Below are 27,003 nucleotides of genomic sequence, written 5' to 3'. Positions count from 1 at the left end.
AATTTGGCGGTAACACCAGTGCAAACACACAAGTAACCAAACCACAATGTCAGAAGTGTGGAAAGTTCCACAATGGAGAATGTCTGTGGGGAAAAGGAGTTTGCTTCTTTTGCCATGAACCGGGACATACATCGAGTACTTGTCCTAAGAACAAGCGGAATGTGCTAGAAGGGAGAATGAACGTTGGGCTAAACAAAGGAAGTGGCAAAGAGCCAGAAAGAAAAGGAAATGCTCGTTTCTTTTCCTTAAAACAACAAGAAGAAGTTGAGGATGACAACACAATGACGGGTACGCTAATTATATCAGGAACACCTGCTGTTGTTCTATTTGATTCTGGAGCTTCACACTCATTTATTTCCCTTAAGTTTTGTCAAAAGAATAAGATCATTTGGGAGGTAGAGAACTTAGACTTGAACATAAGTATTCCCTCTGGAGAATCCATTAAGACTAATAGGATTGCTAGAAAAATTTCCTTGAATTTTAGGAATAGAAAGCTTGAAGCTGACTTATACCTTATCGAAATGCACGATTTCGATGTGATTCTGGGGATGGATTGGTTAAGTCGAAACCATGCAACAATTAAGTGCCGCGAAAGAGAAGTCGTGTTCAAAATACCAGGGGAGAAAGAAGTTGCTATTCAAGGATCAAAGTTAAGGAAAATGCCCATGGTGATATCTGCTATGAAGGCGATGAAGATATTGAATAAAGGAGGCTGCAACGCTTATTTGGTGAGCATAGTAGGCAAGGAAAATGATGAACTCACCCTTGAAAATGTTCCAGTAGTATGCGAATTCCCCGATGTTTTCCCCGAAAATCTACCTGGAATACCACCTGATAGGCAAGTAGAGTTTACGATCGATTTGTTACCTGGAGTAGCGCCTGTTTCGAAAGCACCGTATAGAATGGCACCAAAGGAATTGGAGGAATTGAAGACACAATTGCAAGAACTTTTGGACCTAGGGTTTATTCGACCAAGTGTATCACCCTGGGGAGCACCAGTCTTGTTTGTCAAGAAGAAAGACGGAACGATGCGGATGTGTATCGACTATCGAGAACTCAATCAACTCACCATCAAGAACAAGTATCCTCTGCCAAGGATAGAGGATTTATTCGATCAGTTGAAAGGAGCAGGAGTGTTTTCAAAAATCGATTTGAGGTCGGGTTATCACCAACTCAAAATAAAGGAAGGTGATATACCAAAGACGGCTTTTCGAACGAGATATGGCCATTACGAATTCGCAGTCATGCCTTTTGGTTTAACAAACGCCCCTGCGGTATTTATGGATTTGATGAACCTCGTTTTCCATCCTTATTTGGATAAGTTTGTCATAGTATTCATTGATGACATTCTGATATATTCTAAGGACAAAGCGCAACACAAAGAACATCTCAGAATCACTTTGGAAACCTTACGAAATGAGAAACTCTACGCCAAATTTAAGAAGTGTGAATTTTGGCTAGATCGAGTTGTCTTTCTCGGTCATGTGGTGAGTGCTAATGGAATTAAGGTGGACCCAGCGAAGGTGGAAGCTGTAAATAACTGGAAGGCACCTACCAACGCCAGTGAAGTGAGAAGTTTCTTAGGGCTCGCTGGTTATTATAGAAGATTCATCGAGGGATTTTCAAAGATAGCAGGCTCAATGACACAATTAACCAGAAAAAGAGTCGTGTTCAAGTGGACTGATCAATGCGAGCAGAGTTTTCAGGAATTGAAAAGAAGGTTAACAACAGCACCAGTGTTAACCATACCCGATGAATCAGGAAATTTCGTCATCTATACCGACGCCTCGAAGCAAGGTCTGGGATGTGTTTTAATGCAGAAAGGAAAGGTTATCGCTTACGCGTCAAGGCAGTTGAAGACGCACGAACATAACTACCCTACGCATGATTTGGAGCTAGCAGCCGTAGTGCACGCGCTAAAGATTTGGAGACATTACTTGTATGGGGGAAAATGTGAGATCTTCACAGATCATAAGAGTTTGAAATATTTCTTCACGCAAAAGGAGTTGAATATGAGGCAAAGAAGGTGGCTAGAACTCGTGAAGGATTATGATTGTACCATACAGTATCACCCTGGAAAGGCTAATGTGGTGGCCGATGCACTTAGCAGAAAAGGAGAAGGACAACTAGCCTCAATGATAACTCAACAAGAAACCTTGATAAAAGAATTTGAAATGATGAATCTCGAGGTGGTTAGCCCAAATACCCCAGAGGCTACGCTTGCAGCACTAGTTGTTAAACCTACATTGCGTGATCGTATTAGAAAAGCGCAGGAGACCAACAGCTTCCTCCAGAAAATGAAAAGTAAGCGGTTAAAAGACAATAATACAAGCTTCTCATTGGCAAGTGATGGAACACTTACATATGCAGGGAGAATTTGCGTCCCTAAGGATAAAGAATTACTAAGAGAAATTTTGGATGAGGCACACAGCACGACTTACACAGCACACCCAGGAAGCACCAAGATGTACAAAGATCTTCGAAATATATTTTGGTGGAGAGGGATGAAGAGGTCAATAGCTGAGTATGTTGGAAGATGTATGACATGTCAACAAGTGAAAGCTGAACATCAACGACCGTCGGGATTACTAAATCCATTGGAGATACCCGAATGGAAATGGGAACACATTACGATGGACTTCGTGGTGAGACTTCCAAGAACAACACATGGACACGATGCAGTTTGGGTAGTTGTAGATCGACTCACTAAGTCCGCACACTTCATTCCAGTAAAAATGACATACTCAATGGACCAATTGGCGAGACTGTATGTTCAAGAGGTGGTTAGACTACATGGAGTGCCAGTATCTATTGTCTCTGATCGAGATCCAAGATTTACATCTAGATTTTGGAAAAGCTTACACGCAGCTATGGGAACTAAACTTAACTTTTCAACAGCATATCATCCTCAATCAGACGGACAATCCGAAAGGACTATACAAATTTTGGAAGACATGTTGCGGACTAGTATCATGGATATTGGAGGCACTTGGGAAACTCATCTACCATTAATCGAATTTGCATACAACAACAGTTTTCAAACAACTCTTAGAATGGCTCCGTATGAGGCATTATATGGGAGAAAGTGTAGATCGCCATTATATTGGGACGAAGTTGGTGAACGAAAAGTGTTAGGTCCGGAAATCATTGAGAAGACGGTTGAGGTCATTGAAAAGATAAAGGAGAGGATTAAAATGGCGCAGGATCGACAAAAATCTTATGCAGATCGCAGAAGAAAGGAGTTATATTTCGACGTTGGCGAAAAAGTATTTATCAAAGTAGCACCAATGAAAGGAGTTCTACGATTCGGGAAGAAAGGAAAATTGAGACCTCGATTTATTGGACCGTTTGAAATCCTAGAACGCATAGGTGATGTTGCCTATCGTCTAGCTTTAACACCAGAATTGTCAGCAGTGCACAATGTGTTTCACGTCTCCATGTTGCGAAAGTATCTGCACGATCCTAGTCACATCGTCCATTATGAAAATCTCCAAATCAACAAGGACCTTACATACGAAGAAGAGCCAAGTGTTATATTAGATCGAAAAGTAAAGGTCTTGCGAGGTAAAGAAATACCTTAGTCAAAATTCAATGGACTAGGCACGGACCTGATGAAGCTACTTGGGAACGTGAAGAAGAAATTCTAGCTCGATATCCCCAGTTAGAACCAAGTAAGTTAAATTTCGAGGACGAAATTTTATTTAAGTGGGTAGGGTTGTAACAGCCCGAAACCAAATAATTCATTTAAATTTTTGTTTTGAATTATTTCATATTTAAATTATTTTGAAGCATTTTATATTTAAATTGTGAGGTTATTTAAAACTTTAGTCTATGTCATGAATTATCTAATCGCGCCGCTAGTTAGATGTGACTTTGAACTATAAATTATATCTATAAAAAAAATAGAAATTTATTTTCCCAAATATTCTTTTAATATGAATTTGGGCCTAAATAAACTATTTGCAACCTATTTAGCTCATCTATATTGGGCCATAATTACTTATTTATTTAATTACTTTTTGGGCTAGATTTTTAAAAGAGCCCATAACATTTTAATAGCTTAATGGAATAATTCTTTTGTTTGTACCGTTTCCTAATCTTGTGACTGCAATACGTGTTTCCTTTCTCAAGAAGCCACAATTTGTTTTCCATTTTCAGCTTGTGACTGCAATACGTGTTTCCTTTCTCAAGAAACCACAATTTGTTTTCCATTTTCAGCCAGCCAAATTTGATTTCTTTCCGTAATATTTGATAAACACAGCAGCATGTAAGATTTGATCAACACAACAACAAACTTTGATTTCAAACTTTGATTTCTACCGCAGCAAACTTTGATTTCTTTCACACAGTAGTTGACGAACAAGTAAATTCAATCTATTTAAACCTCATTGTATCATCCTCAAATTCACAAATCAACAAAACAAATTCAGTCTTTTAAGATTCATCCTGTTTCTTCCCACTGCCGAATCTCCATCGGTAATTCTCATAAACTTGTATAGTTTTATTTTCATATGCAAAGATCTATGCTTTCTTTCAATTTACAGAAAACAAACAAAACCTTACAACAGAATTCTGTTTTCGAATCAAAACATGCATACATCCATTTTCTGTAATTCTATAAGGAAATCAAATAGAACAAATATATTATTAATTACATAGAAAAGGGAAAAATAGGAGAAGAAACTGGAGATGGAGTTTGTGGCATAGAACAGGGGGAGGGACGGTGGAATAGCGCCGTCGTACGCTGTTGCTGGCGGAAGGCGGCGGCCGGCGGAGAGAGGCAGGGGCGGCGGTGCTGTGCTCTCGGCCGCTGCCGTACTGTTTCGGACGGACAGACGGAGCAAGTGGCGGGGCGGTGCTGCTGTCAACGCAGAGGGCGGCGATGGCAGCCCCGCTGCTGCTGTCGGACAGGAGGTAAAGGAGATGAGGACGGGGCGGTGGCACTGGCAGGCGGCGAAGAGAAGGACAGAGGGGGATGAGAGGCGAGGGCAAGAGATAAGGGAAGAAGGGAGATAGGAAGAAGGGGGAAAGGGAGAGGAGGCAGAGCTGCCGGATCCGGCGACGGCGCTGCCGTCCGGTGGCGCGGCGACAGGAGGCCGAAGGAGAGAGAGAGTCGGGAAGGGGAAGAGTGAGCGAGAGAGAGAGAGAAGAGAGCGGCTGGATGTGTGTGTTTGTGAGGGTGTTGTGGTGTGTGAATTTAAATTAGGGATTTTTAGATGGGTTTGGGCTTTAGTTAGTTTTATTATTAATGGGTTTAAGTTTTATTAAAAATGTTTGGACTCAACCTTTAATTTCTTAATGGGCTGCAGGATTTTATTTTAAATAGGTTATATTTGTTTTTAAAATAAATATCAACCCATATTTTTTCATAAGAAAATATATTTTACTACTTAAATTTATTAGATCAATTATTTTTAAATGATCCTATAGTTTATATTATTTTCCTAAAAGTTCAAATAGGCCCTTATGTTAATTATTTGAATTTATCTGACTAGGTGCGGCGCGACTAGGATGTGAACTTTAAATTCTTGCAGTTAATTTTCAAAGCTCAAAAGTTCAAGTTTCAGGTGTGGGATTTATTTCAGTACATGCACGTGGTTAATATTTGTCCATTTTAATATTATGTGTTTACCGTATGTGTTGTAAAAATATTTATCGCTAGGGGCCAGCATAATTGGTCCAGGACTTCACCGTCCTTGGTATGCCACAATGCGATTTCACGTTACAGGGTTGCAACCATTATATTGTCGCCAGGGATCCATATATAGGGTCCGGGACATTAAAGTCCTTGGAGTTGCCACAGTGCGTATGGAAGTTATGTTACGTTATGACAATATGTGTTACCATTTTATTAACATGGACAATTATTGCATGTTCCCACACTGAGTGTACCCTGTATGCTCATCCCATATTCAACAGTTTCAGGTGATTGATATCGGAGGCGCGTGGAGAGTCGAATGGGCGCGTCGAATCTATTTAAAATAAATGTTTCTTAAAACATATTATGTTATTTCATGTGATATTTTTTGGTTATGTAAACTCTGAAATTCTATACTATTTGAGATTTGTGTGTGATTTGTCTAAATAAATGTTGTTATATTATTTTAATGTCATGACTTGTTTAATTTATATTTAAATTCATTTCAAATATTTATTTAAGAATTTACATCTTTACGAAAATATATACATGGATACATACATAATTTTTAATCATATAAAGATTTTATTTTGTTATATTTTCCGCTGCTAAAAAAAAGATATTATTTTATACTTAGAGTTTTTCCTTAGTAAAAGTTTTATTAATTAGTTAATTATTTTTCTGACATCTTCATGTCGTGCTTTGAAAATAAAGTTGTTTAAATTTATGAATTTAAAATCAAGTTTTATATTTGAATACATTATTGAAAATTTTGATATCTTATAAATCGTTTTAAAAGTGCTTTTAAAAACCAATTTTATTTAAAGATTTCTTTTTCTTAAAATTATTTTCGAAAATATTTATTTTAAAAGTGAGTTTTAAATTATTTTAAAAGACTTCCGCATTAAATATTTATTTAAATTTTATATTTAACTCCTTAATTAGATTAGGGTGTTACATTTTTCTTTAATGTAAATGATATTTTACTACTGGTGCTTTGAATAAAAATAAATGATAAATTACTAATGATACTTTTAATAACAAAAAATAATACATTGCCAGATGGATTGGGACAGGTGTGGATTGACACGGGCTGCATGGTACAATCGTCTTAAAGGAGAAGTTTAGTTAATTTAAATTTATTGAGAGAATAATATATATATATATTTTTTTTGAAGAGAATAAGAAAATTTTACTTGAAGAGATCACAAATAGATCAAAAATTAATTTAATTGAGCAATCGATAAAATATACTCCCTCCGTCCCAATATTCAAGTCTCCTATTCCTTTTTGGGCCGTCCCAATATTCAAGTCTCCTTTCCCTTTTTGGCAAAAATTAAGATACAATTAGTTAAATTAACAATTCTCTCTCTCCCTATCTATTGCCTATCTATCTCTCACTCTCACTCTCTCTCTCTCTATCTCTATCTTCGTCCTCTCTCTCTGAAATCAAGCGCCGCCCGCTTCTGTGGGAAAACCCTAAGGCTCGTCGTCTTCCTCCATTCTTTGAGTCCGCCGCCTTTCTCCGTTCTTCTCCTCCGCCGTGATGAACCCTTCGTATGGTTGGAAGGAATATCTGAGCGACGAAGTCATTCCCGACACCGAAGATTCTCTGTCGTTGTGGGGTGATCCACCGCCCGTGTTTTTCCCTTTCTCCCTGTCGGAGACGTTGCCGGCGTCGCCTGAGGAGCGTGGTGGTGGCGCGTCAGAGAGCGAGGGCGTCCGAGAGTATGAGGTACCTGATACTCCTTCTCCTCCGTTTCGACCTCCGATCATCCGACGGCCCGCAAGGATGAAAACGAGAATGAGGTCTGGCGAACTCGGGGATTTCGACCTTCTCTGTCATGAAGCTTGGGGATCTGACTTTCTGAGCGAGGAAAACCCTAGAGGTCTGGCGATCTCGGAGGAATTGGAGGCGAACTCGGAGGAATTGGAGGCGATCTTGGAGGAACCGAACGAGTGGTGGCCCACTGCATCCAAAGCCCACCTACGGATGCTCGCACATATGTTCCCAATTCTGTTTCCGGTGAGATCTTTCCTTGGGCTCATGCTTATTTCTGCTTGGGTGATTCCCAAATCTGTTTTCCCTGATTAATTTTGGGTGATTCCCAAATATGTTCATGATTATTTGTGCTTGGGTGATTCCCAAATATGCTCTGTATATATAGCTGATGTTGTAGCAATTTCAAATTTATGGAATGAAATGATTAAGTTTGGCCCACCATTTCTGCCGCCTTTTTTTTCCCTCTATTTTGCCGTGTTTTAGCAACAGTTACTGTTCCCAATTCATAGTTAATCTAATAAACAATTCAATCACATTAAATAAAGCATTTTAAAATTAATTTAAATTGTTGAATTAATTTAAAAGACATTTTATTAGTCACTTTAATTAGTTAATAAAATAACATTAAATAAAGCACTAATTCTGTGGTCCCTACTACTTTTACATCTAATTCAACTCTCCTTAATTCCCGTGCCCAAAAGCAAGGAGACTTGCTTAATGGGACGGAGGGAGTACTTAGTTTAATTGGCAAAATTGAGGCACTGCAAAATCCAAATGTGAGACATATTATAGTTATTTATAATGTTCATATATGTATTTAGTATTAACAAAAATGATAGTTTGATAATTCATTTTTTTGGGGGGGACTAAAATGCAAATAAATAATTGTGATTTTTTGTATTCTTTTTTAGTATCATACCAAACAGTTTTTTGTTTCCAAATGAAGGAGCGTTTTTGAAAGTAAATAAAATGGGGCCCGCAAATACAACACATAGTAGAACTGGGAAACATCCAAACAGGCCCTATTGCGGTGGTCCCTCTAGAAGCCTTCAATAATACGGAGTATGTTTCATAATGCTCTTTTTTTTTTTTCAAAATTAATACTCCTAATTTCAAATCTTTAACTAAATTAAAAAAATATTAACAAAACAATTTTAGTACAAACTATTTATGTTATTAAAAAAATCTCAAAGAAAAAATGGAGTACAACATAATTAGATTTCTCATATGTAAAATTACTAATTGAATAATATCTCTATCCATGACAAATATATTCATTTGGTCTGTCATTTTTTTTTTGTTGTTTCATTTGACTTGATCTGTTTTTTTTTTTATAATTAATTTTTACTAGTATAATAAATATTAGCTCAAACGTCTTTACACATTTTTACAATATAATCTTCTTTTTCTAAATAATTGTAAAGAAAAGAACTTGGTCAAGTGAAGCAGAATATAAGAAGTAGTAATAGATTCGATACGAATTTAATAAAATATTTGATAAAAATTCTTTTTTTATTGAATAAATGGTCACATCATATAAAATTAAATGGTTAAAGTTGAAAAATTGAATGATTAAAGTTGAATTATAAAGTTTAAGGACGAGCCAATAAGGTGGGGGGGTTTTAGTAAAAGAGAGGTATTTATAAAATTGAATTATAAAAAGTAACTGTGAAGTTTATACCCTCAAAAAGAAAAGTAGTGGATTATATTTTTCAGTGATAACGAATAAAGTAATTCTCTTATATTATAGGTGATTGAGGGGGTGTTGATAGACAAAAATAATAAGATTAATTTTTTATTTATTTTGCTGAATTAAAATTTTAAAATATTCCAAATTTTTTAATTATTTTTATTATTGAAGTAGTTCTACTTTTAAAAATAAATATTTATTTAATTATGCAAAATAAACGGCCAAGGTCATTATTATTTTGGTGATGGAGATGGCTACCAAATACTGTGAAATGTGAATCTAAATTTAAGATTTCTGATCCAAAACATAATTGAGATATGCCCACCACTTGGACACATTTATTGTGATTTTTCTTTTGGTGTGTGGGGATATATCATTATTATCTTATCAGCTGCAGTGGCTGGGCCACACGATGATATTAATTTGTAGTACTAATAGTATATATGTAAGAGAATAAATATCGATAGTGGTAGTAAAAGCTTTTATTTGTTTGAATTAGGTCCAAATTGTGAAATAAAATATGCCGACACGAATGCTACCTCACTTTATTCAGTAGGAGGGAATCACTACACTCCTATTAGAGAGAGAGAGAGAACACTTCCCACAAATGAAAGAAAGATGAACAAAAGAAATTTGGAAGACATCACATGATATTTTAGTATCACAAAATTGGATTTCAATTCATATTCTAATGATGTACTTATATTTTTTTTTTGTATTTATAATTCCAAATATAGACTATATAGTAATGGATTGGTTGGCACATCACTAGTTCAGATTTATGATGAATAAAATGCACATAAAATCTCTCATATAAATAATGAAGACATATATATACGTACTTACCGCGCCATTATCTACTCTTTTTAATAAGGCAGAATTAAGTGCAAAATTTAAATATATTCTACAAAAAGTGTGAAGGATAATCTTGCTTCAACAAGTGAAATCTTGGTTAAAAAAAGTGTAAAATTGCAGTGTCCTATTATATGCTCGCACAAGTGAAATAGGTATCAATTCATAAATAAAAAACAAATAGGAATATATGCAAACATAATTTTCACAATTTTACACCTATAATTTATACTCCCTTCGTCCCAAACGAAATGTCCTGTTTTTCTTTTTGGGTTGTCCCAAACGAAATGTCCTATTTCATTTTCGAGAAAAAATAAAGGATAATAAGTGTCTAATTAAATTACTAATTTAATCTTAATTAAAACCTTAATCTCTTAAACCTTAATTAAGTTACTTTATTGTAGGACCCACTAAATTTTAACTTTATACAACACCACTTAATACTCTAATAAACTTACTCCTTAATAACCGTGACCAAAAGAAACAAAACATTTCGTTTGGAACGGAGAGAGTATTATTTACCCACAAACTACTTCACAATAACAGGATAATCTTGCTTCAAAAAAAAGAGAAAAATGACGGGATCATATATGCATTATGGAGAAATGGAGAGAATATAAAGAAAATAAGAAAAGTTCCAACTTCAATATAATTAGCAAAATTTAACACTTCATCCATTTAACATCCATTGTCAAAGAAACAACTTATCCTAACTTATAATATCTCAACAAAACCACTGATAATGTAAAGTAGTAGAGAAAGACTCAATCTACTGCTCCCAACAGTAACATTATAAAGTGAACCTCACTCACTCCTCATCATCCTCGTCTCCATCACCACCAGACGCCTTCTTCGCAGCTGCCTTTTGGTTCTTTCGCTTCACCCTACCAGGGCGACCACCACCGAAGGGGCTTGTGAGAGAGAAGTCAATGTGCTTCTGGGAATCAACTCTCACAAGGAAAGATGGAACATTCACAACCTGTCTCCCAACCCTGGAGAAGTATATAATTTAGTCTAAAATATCATATAAAATTCAATATAGCAACACTCGAGAAGTATACAATTTAGTCTACAATATCATATAAAATTCAATATAGTAACACTCGAGTAAGTATATAATATAGTAGTATACAATCATCATATTAAAATCAAGATAACAACAATAGAGAAGTATATAATTTAGACTACAATCAAGATATAAAATTCAAGATAGCAAATAATTTAGTCTACAATCATCAAGATAGCAACACTGGAGAAGTATATAATTTAATCTACAATCATAAAGATAGCAAAACTGGAGAAGATAGCAAGGGATCATCTAGAATCAAACACAATGTGTGTGTGTATATATATATATATCATTAATACCTAATGTGCCTTTGCCTGATCAGCACTCTAGCATGGTGAATAGACTTGGCCATGCCAGCCTTGAACACTAAAGTTTGGAGGCGACGCTCGAGGAAGTTCTCCACAGTGAGGGACAGGACATAATCGAGCTTGTTCTGGCTCTCATCCAGCAGACCATACCTGTTCATCCTCCTCAGAAGGGCCTCACCCTCGAAAATACGACGGGGATCCTTCTCATCAAGGGTCAAAAGATTTCTAGCATTATTCCTAATCCGGCTCAAGGCATACTGAACCCTCCATAGCTCCCTTTTGCACCTCAAACCATACTCTCCAACAAGCTTTAGCTCAGCATCGAGTCGCTCCTTCTCATAAGGACGACGAGGCTTCTTGAATGTCTTCCCATCTGTAAGATGGACATGTCACATTCATATGTCTGAACCTTTTCCATATTACATCAACAATTAATTCGACTAATGCTCGTCAAATTGCAAAATACAGATTTTGGATTTATCAACAAATATTCTCAAATTAATAAGCTAGTTCTAATACTAAAACATATATCGAGCTCAACAAATATTCCAGGAGATGGCAGATTATTGGTAAAAACACCAAACACTAAGTTTGATCCTAAAGTTTAGCAACTAAACACACACATATCTCTCTATCTAAATTGCATTTGCCAAATCCAACATCGATACTCATCAGGAACACGAGAAACAACAAATCATAATACATACAAAGTGGCAACGGAATCAAAGAGTCGCGCGCACAAAAATCACCGGCAAAAAATTAGAGTGTATATCGATAGCACTACAGATTAGAGCTGGAGCAGCTTACAATTGCGGTAAAATGAGACGTGCACCATGGTTACTGGCCTCCTCCGCCGCCGTCAGTCCGCCGATGTGCTCTCTGCTGTGGCTGATCGCGGTGGTAATGGGAGTTAGGGTTCCGAATAATTTGAGGTGCAATTTATACTCATCTCTTTTGGGGCCAAAACCCTAATGGGTAAAGAAGGTTTGTTATTAACATTATTGGGCTTCAGATTTGGGGCATTCTGTAAAGCAGCCCAAATTAAAACACCGTTGATTGTTTAATTTTCTTTTTCTTTTTAATATCTTAAATAAAATGGGAGAAAAATCTTATATTAAAAAGTGTACAGCACGACAAAAATTTCTAAATACGACATGAATTACTATTTTGTACCAAAAAACTTAAAATATGAGATGCCAATAGATTATATTATATGAGGGATTTAATTCATCATTCGTTTATAATTATGGCATATGTGAATTTAATTGATAGATTTCTACAAAATCAGATGAGATTACCAGAAATACAATTCTGCTAGAGGATTTTTATGTTATTTTTATTTTTATTTTTATTTTTTTTGGGGAGAGAAAATTGGCGAGAGTAGTGAAAGACTCAGATATTATAAACATAAAACAAATATTAAAATTATAATATTACATATATTTTTGTTTGTATTTATAATTACAAATATATTATTGGATATTAAGAGTTTGAATCACAACTTGGATCAAGATTTTGGCTTGTTTCACGATGAGACATATATACAAAATAATGGGGTAATTGCCGGAAAATATTCATAGTTAGCCAATTTTCTAATTTTTATCTTATAATTGGACCAAAAAATACATCAATTGTCAATTTAATCGCAATTATAACATGACTTTGTAACTTGACTAGAAAATACACCGATTTCCAATTTAATTGTAATTATAACATGACCTTATAATTAATTTGTATAATAATAACAAACTTTAACATTAAATATTTTTAATTTACTTTTCATCTCACAATATACTTCATCCGTCCGCCAAGATTATGTAAAAATTACTATATTTGGCGTCCGCCAAGATTATGTCACTTTCCTTTTATGGCAATGGTCCCACCATCCTCTTTAATATTTTATCCTTACTAACACTCTTTATTTACAAAAAACTCACTCAAAATTCAATCTCAACCACACATCTCATAAAGTGGTGGAACCATTTCTCCACTACATCAAAATCATCACCAATTTTATTAAATCCCGTGTCCAAGCAATTTTACATAATTTTGGCGGACGGAGGGAGTACTATATATATATATATATATATATATATATATATATATATTCATCATATATATATATGATGAATATACATCTATATGTAAATAATATATAATATTATTTACATTTTTAACATAGTTCCTATTATATTTGTACCTAAATTATTTATTGGTCCTAATATTTTATAATTTCATAATTTAAATTAATAAATAGTTATTATATATGTAATATATTAATAGAATATTAAAATCAAATTTATATATATGCATTTGTGTGTTGAAAATGTAGAAATATATATATATATATATATATATATTATGAAATAATTATTATAAAATAATTAATCATCTAACTTAATTTTTATAAAAATAAATCAGTCAATTAACAATATGTTATACGTAACAATTTAATATAAAATTACAATAAATATTAATACATCTATGATGAACAATAATCTAAATAAGGTCATGTTAAATTGAAACTTGGTGTATTTTTTTGTCAGACTATAATGTCATGTTATAATTGCGATTAAATTAAAAATTGATGTATTTTCTGGTCAAATTATAAGGTCATATTATAAACAATAAAATTGACAAACTATATGTATTTTTCGGCACGAAAACTAAGGAGAATGTGTAAATTGGTTAAAAGTAGTAGAATCTACATTTTTTTAAAGGTTAAATTTTTTCATTTTTGAAAACAAGCAACTTATAGTGGAACGACCCAAAATGGTATACAGACCACTTTTAGTGGGACGGAGGGAGTACACTCTTCATCCACAAAAAATAATTTTAGAAGGCAACTACACAAATTTTAATAAAAATTATTATTGTATTGTAAATGAAGAAAGAGTGTCACATAAAAAATAGTGTTAATAATAATAATAATAATAATAATAATAATTAATTGTTATTGTGATTGGAGATAATGAACCACCATGTGATAAAAAGTTTTCAAAAATAAAAAGATATTAATTTTTGTGGATGCCTCAAAATAATAAAAATGAAATATGTTTTGTGGACAAATAGAGTAGTTAATAAAATAGTACGCCCCACTGGCCACCGGGTTCTCACTTAAGTGAAGTGATCCGGGTTCGATCCCTCTTGGGAGCGAATTGGAGATTGGAGATATAAGGTGGATTTGGTGAATGGAGAGATAAGGTGGTTCTTGGAGTGGATGGGGAAACTAATTACTAACATCTAACATGACTTTGCCCGATCAAAAAAAAAAAAAAAATAAATAAATAGAATAGTACGCCCCATTCAATATATCATGTGGTTGGCACATGTCTAGTTCATATTTATGATGAATAAAATGTACATATAAATAATGAAAATGAATAAAAGATAAACATGCATGATTTGGAAATGCAAGGCATATATATACATAGCGCGCCATTATCTACTTAGGGTGTGTTTACTTTGATAAAAAATGTTAGAAAAAATATATTTTTCATTATTTTCACATGTTTCCTATGATGGATAATTTTCTCCGATCAGGCTGAAAAATTTATTCGGACATCCCCTTTTCACTTCTTTTCTCACAAATGTTGGATAATATTATCATATTGGGAGGGTGTGAAAATATTTTCCAACATTTCAATTTGTTTATCCATCTATTTCTAACAAAGTAAACACATGATTAAAAAAAGGATAAAAAGATAATATTGTCTCACATTTTCTTATCCAGCCTTTTCAAATGAAAATTTTACTACCAAAGTAAACACACCCTTAAGTGTAAAAGTGTTAAATTGCAATGTCCAACTTATTCTAAATTAATTAAATGAATTGTGTTTAATGCTAAATGGCAAGATCAACTTTCAATTTAGCTTAAGACATGATTTTAAGACGTAATTTTCAGATACTTTTGATGATAATTGAGCATATTTGATTTTGTAATGACACACAATAAAACATTTTAAGTAGACAACAAAATTAGAAAAAGCCAAAACATGAATTAGTACAAAATACTTCACAAAGCCATTTCGAAATTTTGAATAATTAAGCCTGAGTGTATTAAAAAATCATGCTTTTACACAAACAAATATAAAAAGAATTAAAAAAAAAATTCAACTTGTCAAAATTTAACATGCATTGTCAAAAAAAAACACAAATTCATCCATTTAACATCATTTAACATCCATTCTCAAAGAAACAACTTCATCCTAACTATTAATATCTCAACAAAACCACTCATAATCCACTGATATTGTAAAGTAGTAGAAGTAGTAGAGAAAGACTCATAATCCTGCTCCCAACAAGTAACATTATAAACTAAGACTCACTCTTCATCATCCTCGTCTCCGTCACCACCAGAAGCCTTCTTCGCAGCTGCCTTCTGGTTCTTTCGCTTCACTCTACCAGGGCGACCACCACCGAAGGGGCTTGTGAGAGAGAAGTCAATGTGCTTCTGGGAATCAACTCTCACAAGGAAAGATGGAACATTCACAACCTGTCTCCCAACCCTGGAGAAGTACATAATTTAGTCTACAATCATCATATAAAATTCAAGATAGCAACACTGGGGAAGTACATAATTTAGTCTACAATCATCATAAAAATTCAAGCTGTCTACTGACCCTAGGAGAAGTATATAATTTTGTATACAATTATCATATAGAATTCAAGATAGCAACAATGGAGAAGTATATAATTTAATCTACAATCATTAGATAAAATTAGCAAGTATCATCTATCATTAATAATTGATAGCAAGGGATAATCATCATATAAAAATGACAGCAAGGGATCATCTATCATTAATAATTGATAACAAGGGATCATCTATCATTAATACCTAATGTGTCTTTGCCTGATCAGCACTCTAGCATGGTGAATAGACTTGGCCATGCCAGCCTTGAACACTAAAGTTTGGAGGCGACGCTCGAGGAAGTTCTCCACAGTGAGGGACAGGACATAATCGAGCTTGTTCTGGCTCTCATCCAGCAGACCATACCTGTTCATCCTCCTCAGAAGGGCCTCACCCTCGAAAATACGACGGGGATCCTTTTCATCAAGGGTCAAAAGGTTTCTAGCATTATTCCTAATGCGGCTCAAGGCATACTGAACCCTCCATAGCTCCCTTTTGCACCTCAAACCATACTCTCCAACAAGCTTTAGCTCAGCATCGAGTCGCTCCTTCTCATAAGGACGACGAGGCTTCTTGAATGTCTTCCCATCTGTAAGATGGAGACGTTAATACAGTATTGCATAATCTCAATCATATGTCTGAATCTTTTCCATATTACATCGAATTTAACTAATGCTCGTCTAATTGCAAAATACAGATTTTGGATTTATCGACAAATATTCCCAATTAATTAGCTTGTTCAAATACAAAGACATATATCGAGCTCAACAAATATTCCAGGAGATAGCAGATTATTGGTAAAAACACCAAACACTAAGTTTGATCCTGCAGTTTAGCAACTAAACACACACATATCTCTATAGCTAAATTGCATTTGACAAAATCCAACATCGATACTCATCAGGAACACGAGAAACAGAAAATCATAGTACATACTAAGTGGCAACGGAATCAAAGAGTCGCGCGCACAAAAATCACCGGCAAAAAATTAGTGTGTGTGTCGATAGCACTACAAATTAGAGATGGAGCAGCTTACAATTGCGGTAAAACGAGACGTGCACCATGGTTACTGGCCTCCTCCGCCGCCGTCAGTCCGCCGATCTGCTCTCTGCTGTGGCTGGTCGCGGTGGTAATGGGAGTTAGGGTTCCGAATAATTTGAGAGTGCAATTTATACTCATCTCTTTTGGGGCCAAAACCCTAATGGGTAAAGAGGTCTGTTATTAACATTATTGGGCTTCAGATTTGTGGCATTCTGCAAAGCAGCCCAAATTAAACATTGGTGCTTATTTAATTTTCTTTTTCTTTTTAATATCTATATCTATAATAAGTTATATAAATGAGCAGTATAACGGCTACTTTTTTTCCCACCAAAATTTATCTCTCTAAATTTTTCATTTTTTTATTCTCTTTTAAAAATTATCAACTTTGATTCATAAAAAAAATATTCAATATGGATGTTAAATTACAGATGATGACAAGATCTTTAATTTAATTAAGAATTATAAAAATTAAATAAAAAATAAATAAGTTATTATCGTTTAAAGTCACAATTTTTTTTCTCTCTCCTATCTCATTTATCCTCTCCTCTCTCCTATCTTCTTTCTTTAAATGTCACGGTTCTTCATTTTTTCTTTCTGTTTCACTCATTTTTCTATTTTTGTTTTATTTTATTTTTTTGTTATAAATTATTTTTAATATTTTCTATTTATATTTTTTCCATCATAACAATTTAATGCAACTAAAAAGATTAAATTTATATTTGTTCATTTTTATCAATTATATATAATTAATTAGTAGTTCAAAATTGAAAATTCAAATGTTTTCAAATTTATGTGTTTATTGAGATTATGTCGTTTGACGATGAAGCGCAGTTTGTTGGTAAGATACTTCTCCTCCAATCAATAGGTCGAGGGTTTGAGTCACCCTAGGAGCTAGAGTGTGAGTGTGTTTTTTCCTTTCTTTGGTTGTAACAATTTTTTTAAAAAAAATTGAGATTATGCGGTTCATAACTTCGAATTTTTTATTGAGATTTATATTTACATCTATTTATATTTAAATTACATTTAATATATGTGTTTATTTATTTAAAATATCGTTCAATTTCAATATTGGTCGTGCATCACACGAGCGGGCATACTATTCTTAAATAAAATGGGAGAAAATCTTAGAAGTGTACAACACGACATAATTTTCTAAATACGACATGAATTACTATTTTGTACCAAAGAGATGCCTGTAAATTATATTATATGAGGGATTTAATTCGTCATTTGTTTATAATTATGGCCAGGGGCGGAGCCAAACTTTCGGCACGGGGGGTCCAATTTTTTCACCCCAAATAAAATTAATAGTTATAAAAATAAAAAATAATAACCATTAACACAATTAGAATGTCATTTAAGTTACATAACAAGTCAAAAAAATAAAATAAACATAAGATTTCTTTCCTATTTTTTATGTTCTAGAACCTCTTCATTAGTACAATAACATTTATAAATATATTATGAGAGAGAACTCATAATTGGCAGAAAAATAGAACCTAATTCCGTGTAAACACTGAAAAATAAAAATAAAGAATATAATACTAGAAAAAACTCATAATATACATATGTAAAAATTATTATTTGGCTGAAATCACGAATGAGTAGGTTAACAATTATAAGACCAGCTCTGTTAAGTTCTAATTATATTTTAGAGGCAAAATGAGATAAACCCTTTTTGAAAGCTGAAACATAAAATATACTCATTTTTTCAAAATAATAAAATCTACCCACTTAGGACATTTTTACCGTTATGTGTCATTCGTGCATTGCTCGACACTGAACCGTCGAGCACTGAACCGTCGAGCATTGTAGTGACCCGCTCTTTTATATATTTTAAATCCAGTAATGAGTGTGTATTTTTGTTCATCAGTGAATGAAAACGGATATTATTCTGATATGAATTCTGCTTATGATCCTGAATTTATATTGTTAAAGCAGTCAATGATATTATTTCAGAGTTATAACTGACTTAGCAAAGTCACGTTATTTATTTAAGCGAGATGGAATTAGATTTTATTCTTACTCAAGTTGTGGATTATTTCAGACTCGTGAGTTAATTAAATCTGCGGATTTAATTTATATATTAGAACAACGAACGAATTAAATCTACGGATTTAATTTTGATTCATTTTATAACTTATCGATTTTAGCGAGATATCACATGTCGAAATCGAGATTTATGTAAATACAGTATCAAGCAGAATCGAAGCCAGTATTTTATTTCAGTTACGGAATCACCAAGACATAGAAAATACATCATTAATTCTTCTCTATTTTTTTTCTTTTTCTTTCCATCAATCTTTGACCACCACTTTTCCCCACCACTCATTTTTCACCCCGACCATTCACTCTTTCCCAACCACTTTCCCCCATCACTCATCATTTTTCCCACCACTCATCACTCAATTATGCAGCAATATATATTTTCTATTAGTATCATCCCCTAACAAATGCAAACTTTCACTCTCATCTTGTTTCACCGAGAAAACAAAATTTAAGAACAACCCAGTTTGTTTCTGCCAAAGCTCTCAAGGTAAGGTTTGGCTCAATACTTTCATTCTCCCTCGACTAAATTCACCTGCATTATACAATGAACCATCATTTATTTCAGTTAATTCCTCAGTGGAACTAATCAACTACAACGAACAATACATCAATCAAACCAAACAATTGCAAGGTAAGCTTTGTCCTTAACTTTGCTATTTTCAGTTCAAGTCTTCTTCATTCGTTAAACAATGGCAACTTCAATCCATTTCAGTTATTTCACCCTTCACTACACTCCAGCAACAACCAATCAATTGAATACAAGCGAGGTATTTTGCTATCTCAAATAACCATTCAGTTCGCATTCATATCAGAGGCATAATCACGTTTCACCACTATATCAAATGGGCATGATATGTATAGCAATAAAAAGACTTATGCTTTTCATCCTACTGCACTATAGAACAACAAGCTTGAGAATCATTCACTTTAGCAACTAGAAGATTAAACAGAATACGAGAATTTGCTTAATCAGTAGCAAAGAGAACCACAACAACATTTTATTTGTGTAGTAAAAGAAGAATGACTAGAGAACTTAGCTTAAGGAATAGGGCTGACTGCCCTGCTCTGAATCGGAAGACGACGCGACGACGGAGCTTTCATTGACGTCTGAATCGGGACTGTCGGAGCTCTGCGAATCATGGCGACGGCGGCTCCGGGAAAGGAGGCTGCTGGACTCTTGCTGTTAACAGCAGCGGCTGGCGGCGGCGCTCCCAAGCGGCTACGTCCGGCGATAGAATTCCAGGCCGCGACCCGGCGAAACAGCAGCTGTAGTTAGAGGCGGCGGAAATCTCGAAGGCAGCCGACGACGCAGCAATAGGCAACCGTGAGCAGGCTGGCTCGCCGGATTCCAGTAGCAGCAGCGGCGTCGGGGCTCGGGGAATCGACAGAGGCGTCGAACTTTTATCTGCTCACTGGAGGAACGCAGCAGCAACGACGAGATTGAGAGTGACAGATCTGTTTTGGAGAGGATAAGAAGGACGTTGAGGGATTGACGTTGACGAGGAGCTGCAGCGGCAGGCGCCTCGGCTGAGGCCGGTTGGAGGCGGAGCGAGAGGGAGAAATAGAGAGAGAGAGCTCGACTGTTTTGAGTGAGAGAGAGAGAGGTGTGCGTTCTTTTGTGTGTGTGCGTGATTTGTAAGGTAAAAGAGAGAACCGAGAGTGTGTGTGAGGGTGTATGTGAGTGTGTATTGAAATAGAGAGAGAGAACCGAGATGTTGGGGGGGGAAATTTTGGGCTTTTTCCTATTTTAATTAAAGTTGGGCTCCTTATTTTAATTGGGCTTATTTATTAAATTCTTTGGGCATTGTTGATTTATTTTTAGTGGGCTTGAGTTGGGCTGGCTTATTTATTAATATTGGGCCTCTGATTTTATTTAAATGGCCGATTTTAATTACTGATTGGGCCTCCGATTTTATTTATATGGGCTTTGATTTAATTGTTGTTTTGATTTGTATGGGCTTCATTTAATTGAGTTGGACTTTATTTATTTTAATAATTGGGCCATTACATTGGGCCATTTCATTGGGCTGGAGTTTATTTAATTATGTTGGACTCCTTATTTGGGCTTCGTTTCAGTGGGCCGATTTTATTTTAAATTACAGTGGGCTTGAGTTGGGCCGAAAATTTGGGCCTTTATTTTATTTTCTTTGGGCTTCATAATTATTTATTTTTGGGCCTTGTTGTATTTATTATAATTGGGCCTAATTCAATTATTTTGCTTGGGCTTTAGTTTAATTCATTGGGCCTAATTTAATTAATTCATTGGGCCTAATTTAATTAATTCATTGGGCTTTGTTATTTTATTCCGATTGGGCCTCCTAATTATTTTCTTTAGGCCTTGGTTATTTATTCAACTGGGCCCTAAAATTATTTAATTACTTGAGTCCATGAATTACTCCAACTAAACTTTTCAATTTAATTATTGGAATGCCACGATTTATTTAAATCAAGCCCATATTTGTTTAATTAATTATTAGGCTGCCTTATGTTGAGCCTTTTAATTATTTAATCTTATAACATTACTTGTTCCTATTTATTAAGCCTGATTAATTATGAGGTTATAAAGCGAATAAGTTGAAGTATTTATTTATTTATTTTATTTTTTTATTGACTACGAGGAATGGGGTTTATTTACTTGGCGGATTGGAACACCTGAAGCGAACGGATTATTTTAGTTAATTACTTAACCACGCAAGATGAAACCTAGTTGGTATTTATTTGATCCGATAGTGAGGATTAATAGTAGTAATTATCTAATATCATCTCGGAGTAATAAATCATGCATAAAAATCATGCATAGTTAATTCTGTAATCTCGTTATTTGAGGATTTTACTCGAGCAATATCTTATTTATATTCTCGTAATAAAGGTCAAGCACGAGATTAATAATCAGTCAAGGAGCTACTGTACCACAAAAAGTTTCTAACAGGTGGGCATTACTTTCATATATATCAAATGAGTTTAAATGTTACGTTCAAGCAAGTTATTTCATGACTAAATTAATTGAAGTTATTTCAAATATTGTCTTGCCAGGAAATGTTTAAATTTCAGTATGATATCTATCTGATGTGGCTTTTATCATGTAATCGAATTCGGGTCTTGAGCAGTTGATAGCTATCCTGCCAGGGCTAGTGTACACCAGTGGCCGTGAGTCATCTAGCGGGTTGGCCGGTCAGGTGACCGTGAGAGGTGGCCACCTCTCCGGCACAAAGTTCCAGATATGATAGATTACAAGAGAACTTAAACTGCAGTCGAACTTTAAGAATCACAAATGAATTTAGTAAGCTTGGGCCTTTTAGCGAAAAACTCCCTTGCTGTACTGTTTATGATGGCATGACAATTTACAGTTTTGAAGCATGTATTTTTTTTATACTTAGGCATACGTGCCCACTGAGTACTTTTGTACTCAAAGCCCTGCATATATTTCTAAATGTGCAGGTTGAGCAGCTGCCGATGGTGATGAAGTGACGAGCGGGATTCTTTTGTCTTATTATGTATTAATGAACTCTAGGGTTATATGTCTTCATACATGTAATCAGAATCATATTCCGCTGCGTACTCAGAAGTTTTATGTTTATTTGGCTAAGTCAGAGATATCTGAACTTATTAGTTATTTGAGTCTATACGACTAAACTTCTGTTATATTATAAATATTCCTTTTGTTAAATGATGAAATGTGATTCTTCTTTGTTTAATTATCCCCTTTCTACCCCGCTTCTAATATCCCTCCATTAGTCACGGTTTCCCGGCTTAATTATCCTTAATTAGGACCGGTCGTGACAGAGTGGTATCAGAGCAGTTCATTTGCTCTGAACCCTAGAGTTAATAAATTTTTCTAGTATGATCACTAGTATGAAAGAGTCAGTCGGCAAAAGCTCAGCACTTCATCACATCGCTATGCTCAACAGAAAGGAATGCAACAGAAAGTTTTGAATGTTGAAGTTTATATTTCGCCTTGATGCAAATGTTGATTTTACTTATGCCTTTTTATGGAGATGTTACTCAATGAACTTAGATGCGCTAAGGATGCATGATCACTGTTATGAACACAACAATAGAAGGAATTTAGCAAGAACATTTTTGCTTTTCTCTGTAAATTGAGGCGATGAGTAAGTTACAAAGTTAGTGAACCAGACGAGAAATCAACAAACAAAATACAATGGGGAGTAAAGAAAAGTGTCACACACGAGATAGTGACACGAGCATAGATCTTCGTTCGGATTATTCACGCGAGGCGGATACCGAATCAACTATTGCCTTAATCAGAGTATAGTGGGAACACTTTTCATAGTAATAAGAATACCCTACATAGTTTGGAAACTGCAACATAGCGGAGTTATCTCTTTTCAAAAACCTAGTTAGTACTAGTTGCAGCATATTTAAGACTTCACGAATTATATTCGAGTCTAGTGTTAGGCTATTATGATTATAATACCGTGGTTTGAATTTCGAGACCTCAAGTAGAATTATTACCTTACTGTTGTAGATATGTTTGAACCCTACTGTTTTTGCCACCTATTTTGATATTCGTGAGTTTGATTATGCGACCTTCATGTATAGATGGCAAGGATGCGCTTTACCAGACGACGGCCGTTGCGTCGAGATGCTAGTCCGGATGCTATCAGGAACTCATATTTTACTTATCGCCGATGCCACGGTGATGACTTAGGCCAATTCTTGGCCGGCTTCCATCGACACTGGGTCGCTGCAAGAGACCATGGGATATCGGACTATGACGGAATGGAGCGGCTAATGGATTTGCTGCCATCAGAATGGCAGGGATGGGCGAGGATGATTTCCGCTCACTACATCACTCGTTCTGGCAGGTCCTATGACTTGCATTATGACTTCTCTGGATTTACTGCTGAGATCCAGGCACAATTCACTCGTTGGGGAAATGCTCCTCGAGGGCCGTATATACGTCCGGGAGACCTTGCTCGAGTCGGAGTACCTTCGCCCGACGAACTACTGGACCCACTTCCGGAGCCGACTCCACCAGCAGCCCCTATCTTAAGGCAACCCAGGAGGCACGACGCTGAGGCAGGCCCCTCTAGGCCTCAAGCCTACAGAGATTTTCCACCTGGCACGGGTTCAGTGCCATTAGTCTGTGAGCCACCATTGTCATCGAGGCAGTTGAGCAAGGCAGAGATAGCAGCCGCTATGGCTGACGTTGACAGAGTCTTAGCCGATACCATGGATTTCCTCAATAGGGGAAAAGCCCCGGCCATGGACGACCGCCCAACTCTTCGAGTCACCTTGAAGATGATTCGCTCAGCCATCATTGGCCAGGCAGCAGGTGAAGGAGGGGGTGAGTCGCACCCATCTGGCGGAGAAACAGATGAGGACCCAGAGGAAGATCCGGAAGAGGATCCAGAGGAAGACAGCCATGCCCCGACCCAGGGATCTTGTACCCGATCTTCTTAGACCGGTTTATATATATATCTAATAGGATGATATTTAAATATTCCAGAAACATAGATTGTTCTGATGCTTTTGTATGCCATGTGTCGGCATAGACTTTTGACTAGTATTAGGACGGAGACGCGAAACCTTGGGACGTTCCGTGACTGAGTAGTTTTTGTAATGGCTCACTAGGTAGCCAGTTCATCATGTGTGGTACTTAGATAGATCTTTGAATCTAGATTTTATGATGATGTAAAGTCCTCATTGAGGCAATTTTCCCTATGTTATATATGGTGATCTTATTGGTTTTTCGCAGCAAGTCGTTCCGCTATGTTTTATTTATATGTTCGTTTAAGTTTTAACAAGAGCAGAACTCGATGAGTTAAAGAGTAACTATAGAAATGATAGTATGGCCTTATTGTTTTTTTTAATGCGCTGACAACTTGTGTTTAACCTAATAGAATGCCGCCAAAACGAGGACGACCAAGAGGAGGGGGCAGGATTCCCCGAAATGAAAGAAGAGGCCCAGAAACAGGGCCAGAACCAGAACCCGAAATAGTTCAACCACCTGTTCAGCCAGAACGACGGATTGAAGAATTATTCTTGCGACAGAACCCACCTACCTTCAACGGGACAGGAGACCCGGCAGAAGCTGAAACTTGGGTTCGCGCTATTGAACGCATTTTCAACTTCCTGCGTTGCACCGACCAAGAACGTCTGACTTGTATGTCCTTTCAGTTGACTGGGTCAGCTGATTTCTGGTGGGAAGCACGGATGAAAACGATGACAGCAGAGCAGTTAGAAAACCTGACCTGGGAACAATTCAAAGCTGGTATATATGACAAGTATATACCCAAGAGCTACCGCAAGAAGAAGGAAGCTGAATTTTACAATCTAAAGCAAGGGAAGATGTCGGTAACTCAATATGACAGGATGTTCTGCGATATGTCTAGATATGCGCCGGAACAAGTGGACACAGATGAGAAGATGGCTGAAAAGTTTTGTGCCGGTCTGAGGCACGAGATTAGGATGGCCTTGGCAAGCCATGGAGGATTGTCTTACACTGAGTCGCTCAGCCGAGCGTTAGACATTGAGGCAGCCATGCCAGGAGAAAGACTTGCAACTGTACCTGCTCCAGCACCTCTACATGATCAAAATTATAATCAGAATTTCAAAGGGAAGAGGAGATGGGACAACAGTAACCCGAACCAAAGCGAGAAGAAGCCATGGCAGGGACGGGTCTTCCAGTCACAGGGCTATGGAGGTCAGAGTGCACCGAAACAGATGGGAAATAACCAACAGAGGGCCCCACATTGCCCCAAATGTAACAAAAATCATGTGGGAATCTGTAAGGCCGGCAGTGATAGTTGCTATATCTGTAACCAGAAGGGGCACTATGCAAACCGGTGCCCGAATAAGTAACATGGAACGAGTTCAAGGCCAAACCCACCTATCCAGGCTCCGCATCTGCGAGCAATTCAAGCTTTGCCCCAACCATACCCAAGGCAGCAACCACAGTATCAGCAGCCACAGCAGCACCAACAGCTACAGTACCAACCACAACCTCAACAACAGTATCAGCAACAGGCCCGCCAACAACAGCAGCGACAACAGAAACAACATGAAAAACCTCGTCATGCTAGAGCCTATGCTATGAGGCAGAAGCAGCCCGAGAACAACCAGGGAAACCTGGCAGGTATGGGCATGCTACTCAATACTCATGTTGTACTTCTATTTGATACGGGCGCATCGCATACTTTCATTTCAAATACATGTGTTGATACATTAAAACTTAAAATGGAAAGAGCTGACCAGGAGTTGAGTATATCATCACCTATAGGAGGAATGACGACAGTAGATCATGTGTGCTTGAACCTAGAACTGAACATAGGGTCACACAAGATTGTAGTGAACAACTCCTATGTTATACCGATGGGAGATGTGGACATAATCCTAGGAATGGACTGGCTAGCCGAGAACTATGCCACCATCCTTTGTAACGAAAGACAGATATTGTTTCGACCCCCAGGAAGGGAGCCGTCACATTTCCACGGAATTAGTATGGGAAGAAGAAAGATGATCATCTCCGCCCTACAAGCAACGAAAATGATGAAGAAGGGATACCCAGCTTACCTCGTATACTTGCACGGAGAACTGGGTACTGAAAAGAGTATAGAAGATGTAGCAATTGTACGGGACTTTTCAGATGTATTTCCAGAGATTCTGCCAGGGCCACCACCGGACAGACCAATTGAGTTTACCATTGATTTGGAGCCCGGGGCAGCTCCCATTTCGAAGGCACCATACCGGATGGCTCCTAAAGAGTTGGAAGAACTCAAGATACAACTGCAAGAACTTTTGGAACTTGGATTCATTAGGCCAAGTGTATCACCTTGGGGTGCACCTGTACTTTTTGTGAAGAAAAAGGATGGCACATTGAGAATGTGCATAGACTATAGGGAACTGAACAAAGTGACACTGAAGAACAAATATCCTTTACCAAGGATAGATGACCTCTTCGACCAGCTCAAGGGAGC

At 36.3% G+C, this 27,003-nt stretch overlaps 2 protein-coding genes and 1 long non-coding RNA gene across 4 annotated transcripts; 1 reads left to right on the top strand and 2 right to left on the bottom strand.

Annotated features, from left to right (window-relative positions):
* Positions 1-4,106: 4,106 nt before the first annotated feature.
* LOC131025221 (uncharacterized) lies at positions 4,107-6,129 on the top strand. The gene is made up of 2 exons (XR_009102115.1): positions 4,107-4,476; positions 5,496-6,129. It is a non-coding gene; the product is annotated as an uncharacterized LOC131025221 (long non-coding RNA).
* A 4,451-nt stretch (positions 6,130-10,580) lies between these two features.
* Positions 10,581-12,355, bottom strand: LOC131025220 (40S ribosomal protein S9-2). The gene is made up of 3 exons (XM_057954878.1): positions 12,148-12,355; positions 11,332-11,713; positions 10,581-10,955 (listed from the first exon to the last, which is right to left on the bottom strand). Exons 1-3 carry the CDS (start codon positions 12,173-12,175, stop codon positions 10,772-10,774), a joined length of 594 nt encoding a protein of 197 aa, XP_057810861.1. The 5' UTR covers positions 12,176-12,355; the 3' UTR covers positions 10,581-10,771.
* A 3,102-nt stretch (positions 12,356-15,457) lies between these two features.
* On the bottom strand, positions 15,458-17,214 carry LOC131025219 (40S ribosomal protein S9-2). 2 transcript variants are annotated; one of them, XM_057954876.1, is made up of 3 exons: positions 17,010-17,214; positions 16,181-16,562; positions 15,458-15,848 (listed from the first exon to the last, which is right to left on the bottom strand). In XM_057954876.1, exons 1-3 carry the CDS (start codon positions 17,035-17,037, stop codon positions 15,665-15,667), a joined length of 594 nt encoding a protein of 197 aa, XP_057810859.1. In that variant the 5' UTR covers positions 17,038-17,214; the 3' UTR covers positions 15,458-15,664. The 2 variants fall into 2 exon arrangements, with proteins under 2 accessions (XP_057810859.1, XP_057810860.1); XM_057954877.1 differs by having other exon boundaries at positions 15,458-16,562; positions 17,010-17,170.
* Between the last annotated feature and the right edge of the window lie 9,789 nt (positions 17,215-27,003).

Source organism: Salvia miltiorrhiza, chromosome 5 (genome assembly GCF_028751815.1).
Source record: "Salvia miltiorrhiza cultivar Shanhuang (shh) chromosome 5, IMPLAD_Smil_shh, whole genome shotgun sequence".
Lineage (NCBI taxonomy): Eukaryota > Viridiplantae > Streptophyta > Magnoliopsida > Lamiales > Lamiaceae > Salvia > Salvia miltiorrhiza.
This window is presented reverse-complemented; position numbering and strand designations above follow the sequence as displayed.